General features: G+C 37.8%; 1 protein-coding gene across 1 annotated transcript in view; it reads right to left on the bottom strand.

Annotated features, from left to right (window-relative positions):
- The window catches only part of OFCC1 (orofacial cleft 1 candidate 1), a gene marked incomplete at its 5' end in the record, with an annotated part of 268,883 nt that overhangs the window by 175,237 nt on the left and 73,598 nt on the right, over positions 1-20,048 (bottom strand). Inside the window, 2 exons of the mRNA XM_032648945.1 lie at positions 6,192-6,402; positions 8,522-8,785. Coding sequence (XP_032504836.1) covers positions 6,192-6,402; positions 8,522-8,785 — 475 coding nt within the window. The remainder of the gene's footprint in view (positions 1-6,191; positions 6,403-8,521; positions 8,786-20,048) is intronic.

Raw genomic sequence — 20,048 nt, 5'->3', positions numbered from 1 at the left:
CCCTTCCCTAAGGTTCACTCCTTTATTTGTAAATAGCCAGAAAGCCATCAAGCCAGAGTTTAATAAACTTTTAATTTGAAATGAATTACCACATGTTGTGTTTGTTTATCCATTATTAAATCTCTGAGCAACATATCAGTGGCAGAAACAGCATACTGTACCACAGCGCTGATATATTAGAAAACAAACCCATGGGGGATATTAACTGCTAATACTATGTCTAGGAAGCCTCCAAGAAAAATAAATAAATATATGCAATGTAGCAGAGACAGGCATTTGCAGAGATTTTTATGTTTTTTAAACTCATCTGTTCAGAGCAAGGGCAGAAGGTCCCTGTGTAGTCTTTGAAATGTGAGGCTCATATTGGTCTCTGAGCTCAGAGCACAGCAAATGATAATCAGCCTTTTCCAAAGCCTTTTCCTAAAGCATAAAAGATTCTTCCTCTCCTGGTATACAGTGTTCCCCTATCGAGTGTGTCAGTATTCATGTTTTCTTGGAGTATCACCTGTCCTCCTTTTAAGGGAACTGGGGGCAGACTTTTTGCCAAGTCCAGAGCACTGGGCAGTAGATATGGAAAATATAGGCACAGTACCCTGAGGAAATGCTGGAAAGCAAAAATGATCTAGTGAAAAATGCTCTAAGAGTAATTGCTTCTAATCTTCTGCTCAGGATCCTAAAACTAGGTTAAAATGTCAGTATCACTGAAATATTATTACTGTTAAACCAGAACCTGCTTTCTCAAAAGTTAAAAATTCTAAAATAAGATTTTTACCTTCATATTTAATCCTAAAACATTAGGGGGAAGGAAGGAAGGAAGGAAGGAAGGAAGGAAGGAAGGAAGGAAGGGAGGGAGGGAGGGAGGGAGGGAGGGAGGGAGGGAGGGGGAGGGAGGGAGGGAGGGAGGGAGGAAGGAAGGAAGGAAGGAAGGAAGGAAGGAAGGAAGAGATGGAGGGAGGGAGGGAGGAAGGAAGGAAGCAAAGAAAGAAACCCACATTACATATGCACTTTTTTCAGTGTCCCAAATAGTGGCTTTAGAGTTGACTGGATATTTGAACTTGATATTTAAACAAAAAATTAACTGCAGTTTTCTATCTTTTTTATAATCATTTCTTTTATATGTCTTGACTTATTAATTCTATCTCAGGAAGGTGATCATCAACCACTTCTCCTTCTACATCTCAGATTCCCAGGTTACACAGATCATGTGCTGTTGTTAAATTAATTTATTTTCATAGAATGAGGGCATCCCAAGCCCTCCTGTTGGAAGGCCTGACTAATCTGACTTGATGTAGACAAGAGGTGGGTAAAAGTCTTTCTTCTGAAGACAGGACTGAGTAAGACTTAATCACAATGTCCACGAATGTCCTCGACAGAGCAGCTTCACTAAGCATTTTGGAATGAGGCTAAATCTGCCCTTCACTTCTCTGTTTCCTTCTCTGCCCTTTTATGGCACTCTCTACTCTTTCTTAGATTGCCAGTGCCTTAGATCCGCCCCCCATCTTCCCCATATCCACATTGAGAATATTGACAATGGCATACCCATTGTTAGCCACCTGGGATATTTGCATTTAAAATTAAAAAGCCAAAGCCTTAAACCTATTAAAACCCAACACAGAATGCTTACAGTCAGCTCAAAGCTGTGCATGTTGAGGACAGCAAACTCTACCCATTATTCTCTAAACCTAGACCATGACTTCGGTCACCCCCTACCTTCTCAGGCTATGAGTAAAGCAAATCGAAGTTCTCAGGTGTGAGAAGCAATATACTTTAATCAAGTTGCCTTATAGTGTTGGCAATTATTACCTAGTGCCAATATATATATATCATTTCTAATTCAGTTTCACAAATATTTGTTTAAAGGCAGTGACATAATTCAACATATATGAATTCTGTGTATAAAATTTCAGTATAACATTTCCAGGTATACATGACACTATAAAATGACACTGAGTTCTCTGGAGGTGGTGGTGTCTCAGTAATCATTGGCTGGTGATAATGGTTTTACTCATAGGGAAACAGGACAGGTGTGAATACGGAAGCCCAGGGCTTGTGCTGGACTTGCCTGTTATGGAAGGAAGTGGGGTTCTAGAAATTGAACTTAGCAATCAGTGGAGTTTTACTTGGCCCAACAAGGCAAAACTTCTCCAAGGGATTTGGAAAACTCCAGGCACAACTTAAGAAATGTTTATCGCTGGAAATTGAATATGAAGCTCTGTGCTGCCCAGCAGATAGATAGAACGAGACAAGGAAGATGAATGTCACCTAAGAAGTCATATAGTACAGGCTTTGGGTCTGATTATAGTAGGGATCCAGCACCCTTCTGAAACATGGCTGTTTTCCTGAGCTATGCCCTCATTCCAACACTTTCATCATTCTACATACTCTCCCAGGTTGAAATCTACCACATACCAGTCTCAGCTAGAGTCTAGGTATTTATGCCTCTCTAATGGACATATTCTCCTTCCCAACTTCCACCTCTCTCCTGAGCTTCACATGCATTTTTCCAAAGATCACCTGAACGTTTCTACTTGGGTATAATATAGGAATCTCAAACTCAGTAGGTCCCAAATCAGGCTCATGGTTTTTCTTCTAATCTTGTCCTTCCCCCTTTATTTCCTGTTATTTGCTGGTTGATATCCATATCTACTCATGCTAAAAAATTAGGAATCATCCCTAATTCTCCTGCGCCATCCATATCCAATTAACAGGAATATTCTTATTCTTAGCCCTATGGTCATTCTATTCCACCTCTTTAATACTTTAAAAATGTGTACTCTCTTCTCCAACTTTACTATCTCTGCCCTAATTCAGACCCTTATCTGTTGCCTGGACTGCTCTAAACTTTTCCTAACTGATCTGTTTCTAGTCATGCCTTTCTCAAATAAAGCCTCCTAAAAATTACCTGCCTAGAATAGAAAGTGAAATACATCACTCGCCTTCCTAAGATCCATCCGTGGCTATCCATTTAATGCTGATTTCTCATCAGCCACACTAGACCCAAGAAGACAGTGAGGAAAACAGTGAGGGAACATTATTAGCATCCTAGAATTTTATACATGGAAAAATGATCTACCAAAAGTAAGGAAAAATAGACTTTTGCAGACATGCGATGACTAAGAGAGTTTACCACTCACAGATCCAAACTCTAAATGAATTACTAAAGATTTATTTCAACAAGAAGAAAAATGGAACCAGACTGAAGACGTGTTACATTAAAATATTATAAAAGCACAGATACTGTCAAAATGTGTCAGTAAATTAATTTTATATTGAAAGCAAAAAAAAAACCAAAAAACCCTAGATTCTCTGTTTAACAAAAAAGTGAAACCGAAGGCATAGCCAACAGTAACATAAAAGTACACAGAGGTGTTTAATGAGTAGCTAAAGCACACTTAAAAATCCTTGTCACACTCAGAATAGAAATGAAGTATTGAATAAAGTTAGAGTTTTAAAGGTAATTTATACTTAAATATGTAGATAAGAAAATTAAGCATAATAGCTAAAATAACAATAAAATTTATAGATTAAAAACAGTACAGGAGGGACTTTCCAGGTGTCGCAGTGGTTAAGAATCTGCCTGCCAATACAGGGGACATGGGTTCGAGCCCTGGTCTGGGAAGATCCCACATGCCGTGGAGCAACTAAGCCTGTGCACCACAACTACTGAGCCTGCTTTCTAGACTGTGAGCCACAACTACTGAGCCCGTGTGCCACAACTACTGAAGCCCACGCACCTAGAGCCCATGTTCTGCAATAAGAGAAGCCACCACAATGAGAAGCCCATACACGGCAACAAACAGTAACCCCTGCTTGCCGCAACTAGAGAACGCCCGTGTGCAGCAACGAAGACCCAATGCAGCCGAAAAATAAATAAATGAATAAAAACAAAAGTATAGGAAAAATAAAATAAAAATTATTTTGAGTTAAAGAGAAATTCAAAAAAGAACGTATTCTTTAAAGGCAAAGAAATAGGAAGGTAAACATAAAATGCAAAATAAAATGTTATCAAGTACAAATAGAACAGTAATAAGAATAATTACCAAAAAACCTAAACTTACCTATTAAAAGACACATATCTACTTGTCTCGAGTACAAAAATAAAATTCAGATTTATACTGCTAAAACAGATATATCCAAAAGGGCACCACAGGAGAATTTTAAATTTTTAAAATAAAGTGTAAAAATATAATACATGCTGTGAAAATATTTATCAAAAAATCAGATGGTAGAATTAATATCAGAAGAACTAGATTGTAAATCCAAAAGCATTAATAGACATACAGAGAGACTACATCTATATAAAAGAAATGAGAACATCATAAAAAGTGTAACAATCATAAACTCGAATGCACTTAAAACAGATTTAAAATACATAAAGCCAGATCTGGCAGAATTACAGGGAGAAATGGACAGATCCAGTCATAATTGGAGATTTCACACATCAGATAAATAAAAACTGAAGATAAATGTGTTAAGCTTTCAAATCAAGGAGATTTTAAAAGTAACCCCAAAGAAAATATGAAGAAAATGAGTAAACAAATAATAAGGCTAAGAATATAAATGTAGAGTAAACAAAAAATCAATCAAGAGTCTTAAAGGAGGCAAATGAGCAATTGTATATTTTAAAAAATGAATAAAAACGTATGTCTTAATCAATATTAGGAATGAAAAGAAGAATATAACTATAGATTCAGTGTTATTTTAAAATTATGATAGTATTCGTATATGTTTTCTTATAGATATGTAAAATATCTCTCGAATAATACATGAAAAGCACTGATTCCTCCAAGGAGAACAATAGTTTGCTGGGAGGGCAGCAAGGGGAGACAGATTTTATTTCGAACAATTTAAATGTATTGCCTATCCAACAAAACTGTAACAGAAGGGAATGCATTTTAAAAGGTAATACAATAATATGACAATGCTAATCACATCAGTTTTAGACTAAGTTAATCCAATTAGAATTAAATTAATAATAAAGTGATTGAATAATCATTAAAAATCAAAAATTGAATCAGAAATCAAGACTTTCCTACCATTCACCACACCTAAAAAAAAAAAGGCACCAGAACTCGTACAGATCAATAAGAAAAATACGTAATAACCCAAAGAAAAAGTGGACCAAATATAGGAACAGGTAATTGTCACAGAAGATAAAATCCAAATGGTCAACAGAAATATATGAAAACCTTTCTTGTATTCAAGGAAATTCTAATGAAAACACAAATATCATTTCATTCCAACTGAATTGACAAAACTGACAATAACAAGGATTGATAAGATGTGAGTCAAAGAGACTCTGCTACACAGCTATTGGGTTAGAAATTGATACAGCTGGATGGCAGTGTGTCACTATGCTGTAAACTTTGGATGTGTGTGCCCTGACTCAGTGATTCCTTTCCCTGTAGATATACTGTAGTGAAAGTCACACCTGTGAGCGCAGGAGGACATGTCCAAGAATAATCACTATAGCCTTGTTTGCAATAGAGTGAAACTGATAACAACATAAACAATAAGAATTAACAAATTTTGTTACAATCATGTAGAGAAGTTCTATACAGAAATAAAATCAATAAACCAGAAATACATATATGTGTTTGTGTGTGTTTGTATGTAAATCAAAGATAATATTGAGAAAATATAAAGTTCCAAAAGTAGACGTAAGGTATGATATATTTACATAAACTTTATAAACATAGAAAATACATTCTATATTGTTTATAATTACATACCTAGGAAAGGGAGTTATTCCCTTTGGGTAAAGGGAATAATTCTTTACAAAAAATAATAATCTCTAATGTATCTCTTCTGTAAATTGAAACTTTTGTACACTGAATATTTCAAACAATGTTATTTGCTTATTTAGTGCTTGATTAAACCAGTCTTTGAAAACAAAGTCTTATAAAATAAATTATATTATTTGAGAACTTTATTCTGAAAACAACTCTCTTTCATTGAGCAGGCAAGAAAGAATTTTAGAGCAACAAGTAATGTGTTTCAAGGAATTTTCTATTTTATTATGTAATTTATAATTATGCAATATGAAAACTAGTATTCTTGTCTATGATTACATTCTCTTTAAATGGCAAGGTATAGAAAGAAATACACTAATACTACTTCTTTTCCAGGTTTATATAATATAACAAAACTTGAAATATTAGTAATAGAATGCTGATAAAATGAGAACTAACCTTGAGATGAGAGTGATGAGGATTTAGCTTCATCACCCCTTGAGGCACAAATGTTTTTCTCTGTTTCTTTCTCTGAAAGGCCAGCTGTGTTATCGACACCTGATTCTGCTTTCTCTGCTTCAGCCATTAAACAAACTGGAAATTCAGGGGGAAGCTGAATACACCTTTCATGGTTTTCTTGATCATCCAAATGTAGAGGAAGTTTAATTACCTATTAAAAGATAGACCTGTTATTGAAACTGTTGAAAATATTACACACACAGCTATTTATTTCTCTAGAACAAGGATATAATTTGCAAAATCCAAAAGGTCAACAATGAATTCAATTTTTCTAAAACTTCCATTTGTTTTTGTTTGGTTTCATTACCAAAAAAGTGCATTTTTTGAATTGACAGGTTTACATACAATGTCATTGCTCTATATATTTATTAGTTTCTTTGTTTTATCTTATCATTTCTTTAATTTCTTCTTCCAAATAACACTGTGTGTCTAATATTCATGCTGGAATAAAATGAGCAAATATTCAGTTACTAGCAAGTATTTACTACCTTCAAGAAACAATATTTTAAGTTCAAAAATAAATGATCAGATGGTAGAATCTTGTGGTGAATATAAGGGTGCTCAATACTCAATTATTTCAACTTTTCTCTATGTTTAAATGTTAATAATAAAATGCTTGGTAGAAATAATCAATGACACAGGAAATGAAGTATTCAGGAAAGTGAGGGATTGATAGAAAAGGTCTTCTAGAAAAAAGTTAAAGGCTACCTTCCTTGCATAATTTTCCATCTTACATTCTTTCACACCCACTCTGGGGGCTGAATCAGAACAACTTCCAGTCTCCTCCTTAAAGCTTAGGGTTATTAGCCTGAGTTCTACCCCTAGTAACACACGAGGTCATGGCTGAGGCACACACCCTGGCTCTGCCAGCCTCTCTGACTGTGGCAGTTTCCTTCCTCCAACAGACACCGGAGGGAAATGATCAGGACTTTACTTGTTTCCTCTAATCTCTAAGTCTGCATTGCAAAACCACTTTTCTGTTCCAATATCTACTTTATCTACTTTATCTTTCTTTTCTCTTCCCAACCTCAAGTTATTCTTCTCCTAAAAGGACTACTCAAAATTAACTTGTTCAGAAATGTTTGCATTTGAGAAAACTCACATCAGAAAAATCCACATATTTCACAATTGCACAAGGAGGAAAACAGGGTTTCAAGACAAAAATTTTTCCTTTTCATCCTTGTGAAAGAGAAGCATCTACATTCGTACTTATTCTGCCTTACAATCAGAAAATCATACATCTTGAATAATAGTACTATTCTCATTAGTAGGACTCACTACCCCTCCCCAACTCCTCATGAAATGTACACAGGGAGAAAACTTCTGTTATTGTCTATCAAATAAGAAAGCTAGTGTACAATTATGTCCATTTGTAATGGATAAAAGCCAGACAGACTGAAAAAAAATCAAACATACAGGTAAGGAAGAAAATAAATCATAGCATTTTATGATACAAGCACCCCAGAAAAATAAGATAAACAGGTAGAACAAATTTGGACATATAAGACAAAAATAATTTGACTAAAAATGTGTTGGAATGCTTTATATTTCATGTATGCTGTCATTTTCTTTTTTGGATCCTCCAAGGTGGTGGCCTAAAATGAATTTACACAACAGCATTTCTGCTAAAAGACTTGGTTAGAAAATAGAATGCCAAACCTATACCAATAAATGATGTGTGACCAAATGGTTTTTTTTTTTTGATTTTTTATGTAAACTAGGCAGCTTACATTGAAGCCATGTGTATGGCAAAGAGAGCTTTCTGATGGCCACTTTCATCCTGTGGAAATGTGGGTCATTGGGTATCTGTTGTTGGTCTCATCAAATAAATGTCAAGTATGCAGAAGGCAGAGACCACATCTATCTCTTCATATCCCTGGAACAAGCAATGTTCAACACACAACAGAAGCTCAATAAGAACTTTCAATAAAGAAATATATCCCCCGTCCCATGTCGGTGAGAGCAGTCTGCTCCAGCAGCAACAGATTGTAAACTGAGAAATCAGGGGACTTGGATGGCTGTCCGGACTTATTTATAACATAGACGTCTGGATTAAATTATCCTTAAGATTTCTAACTCTAGAATTTTACCCCTTGTTTGTAGACATAAATTTAATCTACATTACGAGAAATCAGTATTAAGATGTAATTACTTTTATAGGTTTTGATACTGGAATTTTCAATATCATGAAAGGAAGCTAAAGGCTAGAAAGAAGCAGCTTTGGAAAAATTTTAAATTCTTTTTCCCATTCACAAAATCATATTGCAAACCTGAAAGTAGAGATTGCACAGCCAGTGGTCCAGGTCCAAGCAAATCAAATCTTCAATTTTCCTGAAGTTGTCGAGTTTCTGGTCATAATGTCCTCGGAGAAGTGGACACTTGAATTTTCCCTCCACTACATCCAAATTGCTATCATACAAAGGGAAAGTTGTCCAGCCCACAACTTGGTGGAGACAAGCATATTTCCCACGAAGGAGAATGAGTTCAAACCAGAAAGCGGCACCAGGTTTCACATCCTTCTTAGACGGGAGTACCTAGGACAGACATTAGGACAGGGGAAGATCACGATGCTTGTATTTAGAAACACATCACAGTCAGTGACGCCCACAGATAATTTAGAGTTTAAGAATTGGTTTGTACTCTTACTGTTTGCTCTTAAAAACTCACCATTGGGTGCACTCACATAAATAAATGTTCCACCGCAAGGTAATTGAGCAAATATACCACCATGAAAGTATGACCCCAAAAAACAAGACAAATTTGACCCTGCCAGTTCAAGATTCTGCCCTTTATGAGCTTCAGGACTTCAACTTGTGATATGTTAACTAAAGTGGTATACTGTATTGTTGCTTGAGCTGGTACCTCTTTGTATAACTATTTCTATCTTTTGTCTTATTGCTTTACTTGCCTGTCATTCTTCTTTGTATCATTCAGGTAACCAGCACAAGTGCTTTGAACAGAAGAAATGCTTTTCTTCAAAAAAAAAAAAAAAATGGTTGAACAAACTATCACACTCCAGAGAAACGAATCCTGGGCATAATGATAGTCTGAGTTAACTATTACAAGGTCTACCTCTTCAAAGAAATATAGTGTCCCATTTAATTTTGTGACTACTCTGTATATTTCAGTTGACACTATAATGCACATCACTGTATAAGCAATTTGTCAGTGCTAAGTAAATAGTCTTAGGCATAAAGATGGATAGAATGATCAGATTGACCAAGCCACTGTTCACATCCCCAGACTAGAGATGGAGGCTATTCTCCAGCCTTTAAAAAAATTTTTAGGAAAGTGCAAGACATGAATAATCTTTTTTTTAAATAGAGTGTAGCCTTCGGTTTTTTTTTTTAATTCTGTGTGAATAATTATAAATGGACAAAGATAGGGACCTGCCTAAGACTATATAACAATACATTTAACCAAAATTATGTAGGCATATTTTATATGATTTATATAAATATTCCAAGACTTAGTTTATGTTTAAAATGAAGCAGAAGCATCTGTTGAAAAATGCCATAACCCTGTGGCAGCTGCTATTAAACCATTAACGGGATCAGGTTTCATTTAAACCAGATTTACCATTTTCTACAACAGCCCATGGGAGAGCTAAAAACATTATGCACAAATTACAGACAAAAGAGATTCTTAATCAAGCCATACTTTTCATTTGGTTAGATGGCTGTGAGTAACCCTCGTGATAAGAGAATAAAAGCTAAATGAGAAGGAGGAGGAAAAATGGGGTCAGAAACCTGTTTCTGACCATCGTTTAAAAATAAAGCTGAACTGCTGCTATTACAGTCATTTCATCAATTGTTATCTCTGCACTTAGAAGTGAAAACTAATGTCCCTCTTATACTAACCTGATCTTACTCAGTGATATGTTCAAAATATTAATAGATTAAGTAAGAAGTTGACCAGTACTGACCCAATTCTATCATTAAGTTTCCTGCGGTCTTAGGCCAGTCACTTCTCCTTTTGTATCTAAGTTTCCATGCATTCAAATTTCCTCATCCATGAAAAAAAGAATATAAGCACCTTCCTCACAGAGTTGATGCAATTATCAATTTGGATAACAAATATAAAAATGTTCATAAAAATGTAAAATGCATGTAAATATTATTATTAATCTTATGACTTTATCCCAACTATTTCTATGCCTTAGATTATAGTTTATTTTAATAAAGAAGAAAAGAACATTTTAAGGTTGAAGATCATCTTTAAATACGTAAAACACTAGTACCATTTTGTGCATGAGAAACAGTTCAAGGCTACCAAACATAACCCAGTAACACCAGGCAGCACTGGGTCACCTGTAACAATGTAAATTAGAAGCCAGTCTTTAGGCACCAAAGGATCTTCACTTCAGCCTATTTCACAATTACCCTGACAGCCCCCCCAAAAAATAAGTATTTGAACAAGACAAAACCTAGTCACTGATACTGACTGAAAAGGAGGGTAAGAGCCATATGTTATCAAACAGAGGGATTTATCTGACAACACTTGTCTTATTTATTCTTTTAGTGCCTTTCCCTTGCTGTATGTTGTAGGAGAGATCTTTTGCCCTGTAATGTGTAGGTTGGGACTCATTTTTTTCCTATTTGGCAAGAAAGGATCACTAAGTTTCACTGTATCTCCCAGAGGAAGCTTTCCGCAAACCTGAGTATTTCCATAGCTGTCCTACGATGTGATGTTTCCATAGTTTTCTGTAGCTTTGTAATTGAATGCTATATAATAAAGGAAATAAATGGATCAGTCTCCTCCCAACTACCAATGCTATCTCATCAAAGTCCTGGTAACTGGAGGTCATAATTTCTTCGGAGTAGCTTTATTTTCTGAGTGCCATGAAGGGCATTCTTTTTTGAAGGAAGAGAGATTAGAGAGCTGAATTTCATTGCATAACGTAAGGGTGATGCGTTTGATCTTCCATATCAAAGAAGGTGAATGTGAAAGGAGAGTGGAGAACAAGAAGAAAAGAAAACAAACAAGAATTTTGAAGGCTGAGGTCTGTACGGAGGATTGGAAGAGAAAGCAAAATTCCTTCCACTTGGACACCAAATACTTTTAAATTGAAGCAACTCAGAAAGGATTAAGGAAGTCTTACAAAATGATGAAAATGCGTGTTGACAAAGTATTTTTCCATTGTCTGGATTTTCTGAAATATTTGGAGAGATTATTGTTTTCATACTCAGAAAAAAAGTTGACAAAGTAATTTCAAAAACAGAAGGTTTTCAAAGTTCTGCTTCTCCTTAGGATGGAGATGGTCATAAATGACCATAATTCTTACTATAACAAGGAAAAAACTCCAGGTAAATTACAAAATTACGCGTATTTTAAACACCTTGGGAAGCTGAGGACATGAAGCTTAGGGGAAACTAAATCTCAGAGAGCATAACCCCTTCGTATATGAGTTAAGACTAGAGGTAGCTTTTTCTTATATATATATATCTTTATTGGAGTATAATTGCTTTACCATGGTGTGTTAGTTTCTGCTTTATAACAAAGTGAATCAGTTATACATACACATATATTCCCATATCTCTTCCCTCTTGCGTCTCCCTCCCTCCCACCCTCCCTATCCCACCCCTCCAGGCGGTCACAAAGCACCGAGCCCATATCCCTGTGCTATGCGGCTGCTTCCCACTAGCTATGTACCTTACGTTTGGTAGTGTATATATATGTCCATGCCTCTCTCTCGCTTTGTCACAGCTTACCCTTCCCCCTCCCCATATCCTCAAGTCAATTCTCTAGTAGGTCTGTGTCTTTATTCCTGTCTTACCCCTAGGTTCTTCATGACATTTTTTTTTCTTAAATTCCATATATATGTGTTAGCATATGGTATTTGTCTTTCTCTTTCTGACTTACTTCACTCTGTATGACAGACTCTAGGTCTATCCACCTCATTACAAATAGCACAATTTCGTTTCTTTTTATGGCTGAGTAATATTCCATTGTATATATGTGCCACATCTTCTTTATCCAGTCATCTGATGATGGACACTTAGATTGTTTCCACCTCCAGGCTATTGTAAATAGAGCTGCAATGAAAATTTTGGTACATGGCTCTTTTTGAATTATGGTTTCCTCGGGGTATATGCCCAGTAGTGGGATTGCTGGGTCATATGGTAGTTCTATTTGTAGTTTTCTAAGGAACCTCCATACTGTTCTCCACAGTGGCTGTATCACAGTTTACATTCCCAACAACACTGTAAAAGGGTTCTCTTTTCTCCACACCCTCTCCAGCATTTATTCTTTCCAGATTTTTTGATGATGGCCATTCTGACTGGTGTGAAATGATACCTCATTGTAGTTTTGATTTGCATTTCTCTAATGATTAATGATGTTGAGTATTCTTTCATGTGTTTGTTGGCAGTCCTGTATATCTTCTTTGGAGAAATGTCTATTTAGGTCTTCTGCCCATTTTTGGATTGGGTTGTTTGTTTTTTTGTTACTGAGTTGCATGAGCTGCTTGTAAATTTTGGAGACTAATCCCTTGTCAGTTGCTTCATTTGCAAATATTTTCTCCCATTCTGAGGGCTGTCTTTTGGTCTTATTTATGGTTTCCTTTGCTATGCAAAAGCTTTGAAGTTTCATTAGGTCCCATTTGTTTATTTTTGGTTTTATTTCCATTTCTCTAGGAGGTGGGTCAAAAAGGATCTTGCTGTGATTTATGTCATAGTGTTCTGCCTGTTTTCCTCTAAGAGTTTGATAGTTGCTGGCCTTACATTTAGGTCTTTAATCCATTTTGAGCTTACTTTTGTGTATGGTGTTAGGGAGTGATCTAATCTCATAATTTTACATGTACCTGTACCGTTTTCCCAGCACCATTTATTGAAGAGGCTGTCCTTTCTCCACTGTACATTCCTGCCTCCTTTATCAAAGATACGGTGACCATATGTGCGTGGGTTTATCTCTGGGCTTTCTATCCTGTTCCATTGATCTATCTTTCTGTGTTTGTGCCAGTACCATACTGTCTTGATTACTGTAGTTTTGTAGTATAATCTGAAGTCAGGGAGCCTGATTCCTCCAGCTCGGTTTTTCGTTCTCAAGATTGCTTTGGCTATTCAGGGTCTTTTGTGTTTCCATACAAATTGCGAAATTTTTTGTTCTAGTTCTGTGAAAAATGCCAGTGGTAGTTTGATAGGGATTGCATTGAATCTGTAGATTGCTTTGGGTAGTAGAGTCATTTTCACAATGTTGATTCTGCCAATCCAAGAACATGGTATATCTCTCCATCTATTTGTATCATCTTTAATTTCTTTCATCAGTGTCTTATAATTTTCTGCATACAGGTCTTTTGTCTCCTTAGGTAGGTTTATTCCTAGATATTTTATTCTTTTTGTTGCAATGGTAAATGAGATTGTTTTCTTGATTTCATTTTCAGATTTTTCATCATTAGTGTATAGGAATGCCAGAGATTTCCGTGCAGTAATTTTGTATCCTGCTACTTTACCAAATTCATTGATTAGCTCTAGTAGTTTTCTGGTAGCATCTTCAGGATTCTCTATGTATAGTATCATGTCATCTGCAAACAGTGACAGCTTTACTACTTCTTTTCCAATTTGGATTCCTTTTATTTCTTTTTCTCCTCTGATTGCTGTGGCTAAAACTTCCAAAACTATGTTGAATAAGAGTGGTGAGAGTGGGCAACCTCGTTTTGTTCCTGATCTTAGTGGAAATGCTTTCAGTTTTTCACCATTGAGGACAATGTTGGCTGTGGGTTTGTCATATATGGCCTTTATTATGTTGAAGAAGGTTCCCTCTATGCTTACTTTCTGCAGGGTTTTTGTCATAAATGGATGTTGAATTTTGTCGAAAGCTTTCTCTGCATCTATTGAGATGATCATATGGTTTTTCTCCTTCAACTTGTTAATATGGTGTATCATGTTGATTGATTTGCATATATTGAAGAATCCTTTCATTCCTGGAATAAACCCCGCTTGATCATGCCATATGATCCGTTTAATGTGCTTTTGGGTTCTGTTCGCTAGTATTTTGTTGAGGATTTTTGCATCTATGTTCATCAGTGATATTGGCCTGTAGTTTTCTTTCTTTGTGACATCTTTGTCTGGTTTTGGTATCAGGGTGATGGTGGCCTTGTAGGATGAGTTTGGGAGTGTTCCTCCCTCTGCTATATTTTGGAAGGTTTGAGAAGGATAGGTGTTAGCTCTTCTCTAAATGTTTGATAGAATTCGCCTGTTAAGTCATCTGGTCCTGGGCTTTTGTTTGTTGGAAGATTTTTAATCACAGTTTCAATTTCAGTGCTTGTGATTGGTCTGTTCATATTTTCTATTTCTTCCTGATTCAGTCTTGGCAGGTTGTGCATTTCTAAGAATTTGTCCATTTCTTCCAGATTGTCCATTTTATTGGCATAGAGTTGCTTATAGTAATCTCTCATGATCTTTCGTATTTCTGCAGTGTCAGTTGTTACTTCTCCTTTTTCATTTCTAATTCTATTGATTTGAGTCTTCTCCCTTTTTTTCTTGATGAGTCTGGCTAATGGTTTATCAATTTTGTTTATCTTCTCAAAGAACCAGCTTTTAGTTTTATTGATCTTTGCTATCATTTCCTTCATTTCTTTTTCATTTATTTCTGATCTGATTTTTATGATTTCTTTCCTTCTGCTAACTTTGGGTTTTTTTGTTCTTCTTTCTCTAATTGCTTGAGGTGCAAGGTTAGGTTGTTTATTCGAGATGCTTCCTGATTCATAAGGTAGGATTGTATTGCTATAAACTTCTCTCTTAGAACTGCTTTTGCTGCATCCCATAGATTTGGGGTCGTCGTGTCTCCATTGTCATTTGTTTCCAGGTATTTTTTTATTTCCTCTTTGATTTCATCAGTGATCACTACGTTATTAAGTACTGTATTGTTTAGCTTCCATGTGTTTGTATTTTTTACAGTTTTTTTTCCCGTAATTGACATCTAGTCTCATAGTGTTGTGATCAGAAAAGATACTTGATACAATTTCAATTTTCTTAAATTTACCAAACCTTGATTTGTGACCCAAGATATGATCTATCCTGGAGAATGTTCCATGAGCACTTGAGAAAAAGGTGTATTCTGTTGTTTTTGGATGGAATGTCCTATAAATATCAATTAAGTCCATCTTGTTTAATGCATCATTTAAAGCTTGTGTTTCCTTATTTATTTTCATTTTGGATGATCTGTCCATTGGTTTAAGTGGGGTATTAAAGTCTCCTACTATGAATGTGTTACTGTCGATTTCCCCTTTTATGGCTGTTAGTACTTGCCTTATGTATTGAGGTGCTCCTATGTTGGGTGCATAAATATTTACAATTGTTATATCTTCTTCTTGGATCGATCCCTTGATCATTATGTAGTGTCCTTCTTTGTCTCTTCTAATAGTCTTTATTTTAAAGTCTGTTTTGTTTGATATGAGAATTGCTACTCCAGCTTTCTTTTGGTCTCCATTTGCATGAAATAACTTTTTCCATCCCCTTACTTTCAGTCTGTATGTGTCTCTAGGTCTGAAGTGGGTCTCTTGTAGACAGCAAATATATGGGTCTTGTTTTTGTATCCATTCAGCCAATCTGTGTCTTTTGGTGGGAGCATTTAGTCCGTTTACATTTAAGGTAATTATCGATATGTATGTTCCTATTCCTATTTTCTTAATTGTTTTGGGTTCATTATTGTAGGTCTTTTCCTTCTCTTGTGTTTCTTGCCTAGAAAAGTTCCTTTAGCAGTTGTTGTAGAGCTGGTTTGGTGGTGCTGATCTCACTCAGCTTTTGCTTGTCTGTAAAGGTTTTAAATTCTCCATCAAATCTGAATGAGATCCTTGCTAGGCAGAGTAATCTTGGTGGCAGGTTTTCCTCCTTCATCACTTTAAATATGTCTTGCCAGTCCCTTCTGGCTTGCAGAGCTTCTGCTGAAAGATCAGCTGTTAACCTTATGGGGATTCCCTTGTGTGTTATTTGTTGTTTTTCCCGTGCTGCTTTTAATGTTTTCTTTGTATTTAATTTTTGACAGTTTGATTAATATGTGTCTCGGCGTATTTCTCCTTGGATTTATCCTGTATGGGACTCTCTGTGCTTCCTGGACTTGATTAACTACTTCCTTTTCCGTATTAGGGAAGTTTTCAACTACAATCTCTTCAAATATTTTCTCAGTCCCTTTCTTTTTCTCTTCTTCTTCTGGAACCCCTATAATTTGAATGTTGGTGCGTTTAATGTTGTCCCAGAGGTCTCTGAGACTGTCCTCAGTCCTTTTCATTCTTTTTTCTTTATTCTGCTCTGCAGTAGTTATTTCCACTATTTTATCTTCCAGGTCACTTATCTGTTCTTCTGCCTCAGTTATTCTGCTGTTGATTCCATCTAGAGTATTTTTATTTATTGTGTTGTTCATCATTGTTTCATCTTTAGTTCTTCTTAGGTCTTTGTCAAATGTTTCTTGCATTTGTCTATTCTATTTCCAAGATTTTGGATCATCTTTACTATCATTATTCTGAAATCTTTTTCAGGTAGACTGCCTATTTCCTCTTCATTTGTTACGTCTGGTGGGTTTTTATCTTGCTCCTTCATCTACTGTGTGTTTTTCTGTCTTTTCATTTTGCTTATCTTACTGTGTTTGGGGTCTCCTTTTTGCAGGCTGCAGGTTCGTAGTTCCCGTTGTTTTTGGTGTCTGTCCCCAGTGGCTAAGGTTGGTTCAGTGGGTTGTGTAGGCTTCCTGGTGGAGGAGACTAGTGCCTGTGTTCGGGTGGATGAGGCTGGATCTTGTCTTTCTGGTGGGCAGTTCCACGTGGTGTATTTTGGGGTGTCTGTGGACTTATTATGATTTTAGGCAGCCTCTCTGCTAATGGGTGGGGCTGTTTTCCTGTCTTGCTAGTTGTTTGCCATAGGATGTCCAGCACTGAACCTTGCTGGTCATTGAGTGAAGCCGGGTGCTGGTGTTGAGATGGAGATCTCTGGGAGATTTTCACCATTGATATTATGTGGAGCTGGGAGGTCTCCTGTGGACCAGTGTCCTGAAGTTGGCTCTCCCACCTCAGAGGCACAGCACTGACTCCTGGCTGCAGAAACAAGAGCCTTTCATCCGCACGGCTAAAAAGAGGAAAAGGGGAAAAAATCATAAATCTTGCTCTCAAGGTCCACCTCCTTAATTTGGGATTCGTTGCCTATTCATGTATTCCACAGATACAGGTACATCAAGTTGATTGTGGAGCTTTAATCTGCTGCTCCTGAGGCTGCTGGGAGAGATTTCCCTTTCTCTTCTTTGTTCTCACAGCTCCCAGAGCTCAGCTTTGGATTTGGCCCCGCCTCTGCGTGTAGATTGCTGGAGGGTGTCTGTTCTTCGCTCAGACCGGACGGGGTTAAAGGGGCAGCTGATTCGGGGGCTCTGGCTCGCTCAAGCCGGCGCGGGGGGCGGGCGGGGGGGGGAGGGGGAGGGAGGGGCACTGCATGCGGGGCAGGCCTGTGGCGGCAGAGGCCAGCGTGACATTGCACCAGCCTGAGGCGCGCCGTGCGTTCTCCCGGGGGAGTTGTCCCTGGATCCCGGGACCCTGGCAGTGGCGGGCTGCACAGGCTCCCGGGAGGGGAGGTGAGGAGAGTGACCTGTGCTCGCACACAGGCTTCTTTTTGGCGGCAGCAGCAGCCTTAGCGTCTCCTGCCTGTCTCTGGGGTCTGCACTTTTAGCCGCGGCTCGCGCCCGTCTCTGGAGCTCCTTTAAGCAGCGTTCTTAATCCCCTCTCCTCGCGCACCAGGAAACAAAGAGGGAAAAAAAAGTCTCTTGCCTCTTCGGCAGCTCCAGACCTTTTCCCGGACTGCCTCCCGGCCAGCTGTGGCGCACTAAACCCCTTCAGGCTGTGTTCACGCCGCCAGTCCTCTCCCTGCGCTCCGACCGAAGCCCGAGCCTGAGCTCGCAGCCCCGCCCGCCCCGGCGGGTGGGTGCCGCTCGGCCCTGATCCTCTGTGCGGGAATCTCCCCGCTTTGCCCTCCGCACCCCTGTTGCTGTGCTCTCCTCCGCGGCTCCGAAGCTTCCCCCTCCGCCACGGGCAGTCTCTGCCCGCGAAGGGGCTTCTAGTGTGTGGAAACATTTCCTCCTTCACAGCTCCCTCCCACTGGTGCAGGTCCCGTCCCTATTCTTTTGTCTCTGTTTATTCTTTTTTCTTTTGCCCTACCCAGGTACGTGGGGAGTTTCTTGCCTTTGGGGAGGTCTGAGGTCTTCTGCCAGCGTTCAGTAGGTGTTCTGTAGGAGTTGCTCCACGTGTAGATGTATTTCTGGTGTATCTGTGGGGAGGAAGGTGATCTCCGCCTCGTACTCTTCCGCCATCTCCCGGAAGCCTCTAGAGGTAGCTTTAATCTCAGGGAACGGGTGAAGGAGTAGATCTGTCATTGGGTGAGAGACTTTGTAGGTAAAAGGAGAAACTGGCTAAAATTTTAAGTCTTGGACTAATGTGGATTGTCGAATACACATGAGACCCAGACACAGAATGAGTCCTTACTATTTACAAATTCTCAATTTTAGGACTCTTATTCAGCAGCATGTGAGCAATTGGGTTCAGGCTGAAAGTCAAAAAGAGACCTTCCATGGCACAGAAATCTCAGGGCAGGGCTAGGGAGCAGAGTGGTTATGTGGTGCTTGGATACCAAAGCCCAGCTGGAAGGAGGGATCTTTCACACTTGAAAACTTTTAAAACCAGTGGTGAATTAAAACTAATCAAAGCCACAACCTAACCCCAACTTAGCTTAACTCTAATCAGAAAGATCACTCTAGCTGCCTGACAGAGGCTGCTTTTTTTGTGCGGGGTAAATATTTTCTACTTCAGTCTTTACAATTCATTTATACACAATATCTGGCATACAATACACAACTATGAGACATCCACAGAAGAAGGGAAATGTGATGCACAGATAAAAGAGAACAGTCAATGGAAACTGACCTACAGATGACTCAGATGTTAGCCTTAACAAATACTTTAAACAATCATTATAATTAGGATAAAGAAATAAGGAGAAAGATGGAAATAACCGGGGGAGGGAAGAAAATTTCAAGAGTGAACTTTAAAAATGTTTAGGGTACTTGAAAAATTCATTGAATGGGCTTAACAGTAGAAATGAACATGGGAGAAAAAGGATAGATGACCTCTAGCAGAGGCCAGTAGGAAAGTCCCAACTGAAGCACAAAGGCAAAAATAATGAAAAAAGGGGGGAAAAGAAACCCCAACTGATCAGAGCATGTAAGATGTGTGGGACAGTAATAAGGAATCTAAACACATGTAATTGGAGTCCTAAAAGGAAAAGAGAAAGACAATGGTGCAGAAAAACATGTGAAGAGATAGCGGCTGAGAATTCTCCAAAACTGATGAAAGACATCAACCCACGAAACCAGGGAATTCAGAAAATCCCAAAAAGAAAAAGGAAAAAGGAAACCTGGGCATATCATAGTCAAACCAATAAAATCAAAGATAAAACCTTAAAAATAAAGGGCTACCTATGATATTTAACAGAAAAGTCCATTATTGAATGTCAAAGGGGCATACTTTCCTTATCATGAAATCCAGAATTAATATAAAAATATTATCTATCATATGGAAAATTCTACTTCCATTTTTTTTGTCCAGCTTTTTTGCCCTGCAACTCTGATCATAAAAAGTTACTTTTATCTCTGGCAGTGAACAAAATGTTACCAGAAACTTTGGTTCAGTATAAGCTCTACTTTTTGCTCCTTGGTAGGCTGTTTCTTGCCTGACATCATACCGTCACTTTATATTTATCATAAAACTTATAATTCTTCAGCATTGCATTAAAGACCCTAATGCTACCTCACCACAATCTAACTTTCTAG

Source organism: Phocoena sinus, chromosome 11, assembly GCF_008692025.1.
Source record: "Phocoena sinus isolate mPhoSin1 chromosome 11, mPhoSin1.pri, whole genome shotgun sequence".
In the NCBI taxonomy this organism is placed as follows: domain Eukaryota; kingdom Metazoa; phylum Chordata; class Mammalia; order Artiodactyla; family Phocoenidae; genus Phocoena; species Phocoena sinus.
This window is presented reverse-complemented; position numbering and strand designations above follow the sequence as displayed.